The following is a 933-nucleotide window of genomic DNA, read 5'->3' on the forward strand; positions in this document are numbered from 1 at the left end:
ATTCTTTGAAAAAAAGAAACAACTCAAATGGAAGCAAATATTGGCTACATAACTTGTTTAAAATATTCATCAGTGGTAAAATAAAAGCAACACGATGAGAATCATTTGCTCAAGCAGACAACCATATATAGAAAGCAAATTCATCAGTTCGCCTATTTGAAAATTAATTAGTTTTTAATAATGCTGCATTTTTGATAATATTTGCTGTGAAATTCCAAATTCTATTTATTATATCCATAAATTGCAGTGTGCACAAGCTTTTAAAAGTGAAAACTTTTCACTCGGCAATCTTGGCTCCAAGTGCAAGCTCATTTTCAGCAACTTGTTTTGCTCGAATCAATTAGCACTGCAAAGTGTTGCTTCAGCATCAGAAGTGCTTGAACATGAGGAACAATTTGTTTGAATAAGCAATTGGATAAGCTCCGGATTAGCAGGCAATTATTAAGTCATTAGTTTTAAATAATTTGACTTGGTTAAGGGTGAAAATTATTATAAAATTATTACACTTGTTAATTTTTTAACAATTGTAATATACATACAGTATGGGCATAGTTGACAGTTATTGTGGGGCTGGGAGTGGAATATCATTGCACACAGTAAGCATAAAATGTGGATGGGTTCAATATTAGATTAAAAAAGACCATGCTTAAATTAACAACGTTGAGTATTTTTTTCACCAACTACACCAAATTGTCGTCTATTTTTAACATCTACAGTTGATTAGATTAAAAATGCATTTTCATTTGCATAAATTGCAACTGCAATCCGAAGCGATCAAAAGGATCAAGCATTCATCATTTTATAATTCGGTGATAAATGTTTAATGAATGGCATTTTTACTCGTCTATTTTTCAAATAAACAATTAAAAATTGTCAATATGAAAAGTGAATGAGAAGAAGAGTGGAGAAAAAAAAATTAACTCGTTCACGAAC

At 30.5% G+C, this 933-nt stretch overlaps 1 protein-coding gene across 1 annotated transcript; it reads left to right on the plus strand.

Moving 5' to 3' along the window:
• Nucleotides 1-247: 247 nt before the first annotated feature.
• On the plus strand, nt 248-403 carry Tsp_13980 (hypothetical protein; the record flags this gene model as incomplete). Its single annotated transcript, XM_003367910.1, has 1 exon — nt 248-403. A coding segment is annotated over one exon (156 nt), but the record flags the coding sequence as incomplete, so codon positions are not given.
• Between the last annotated feature and the right edge of the window lie 530 nt (nt 404-933).

The sequence above is a fragment of the Trichinella spiralis genome (assembly GCF_000181795.1).
Source record: "Trichinella spiralis strain ISS 195 chromosome Unknown Scfld3466, whole genome shotgun sequence".
Classification (NCBI taxonomy): Eukaryota; Metazoa; Nematoda; class Enoplea; order Trichinellida; family Trichinellidae; genus Trichinella; species Trichinella spiralis.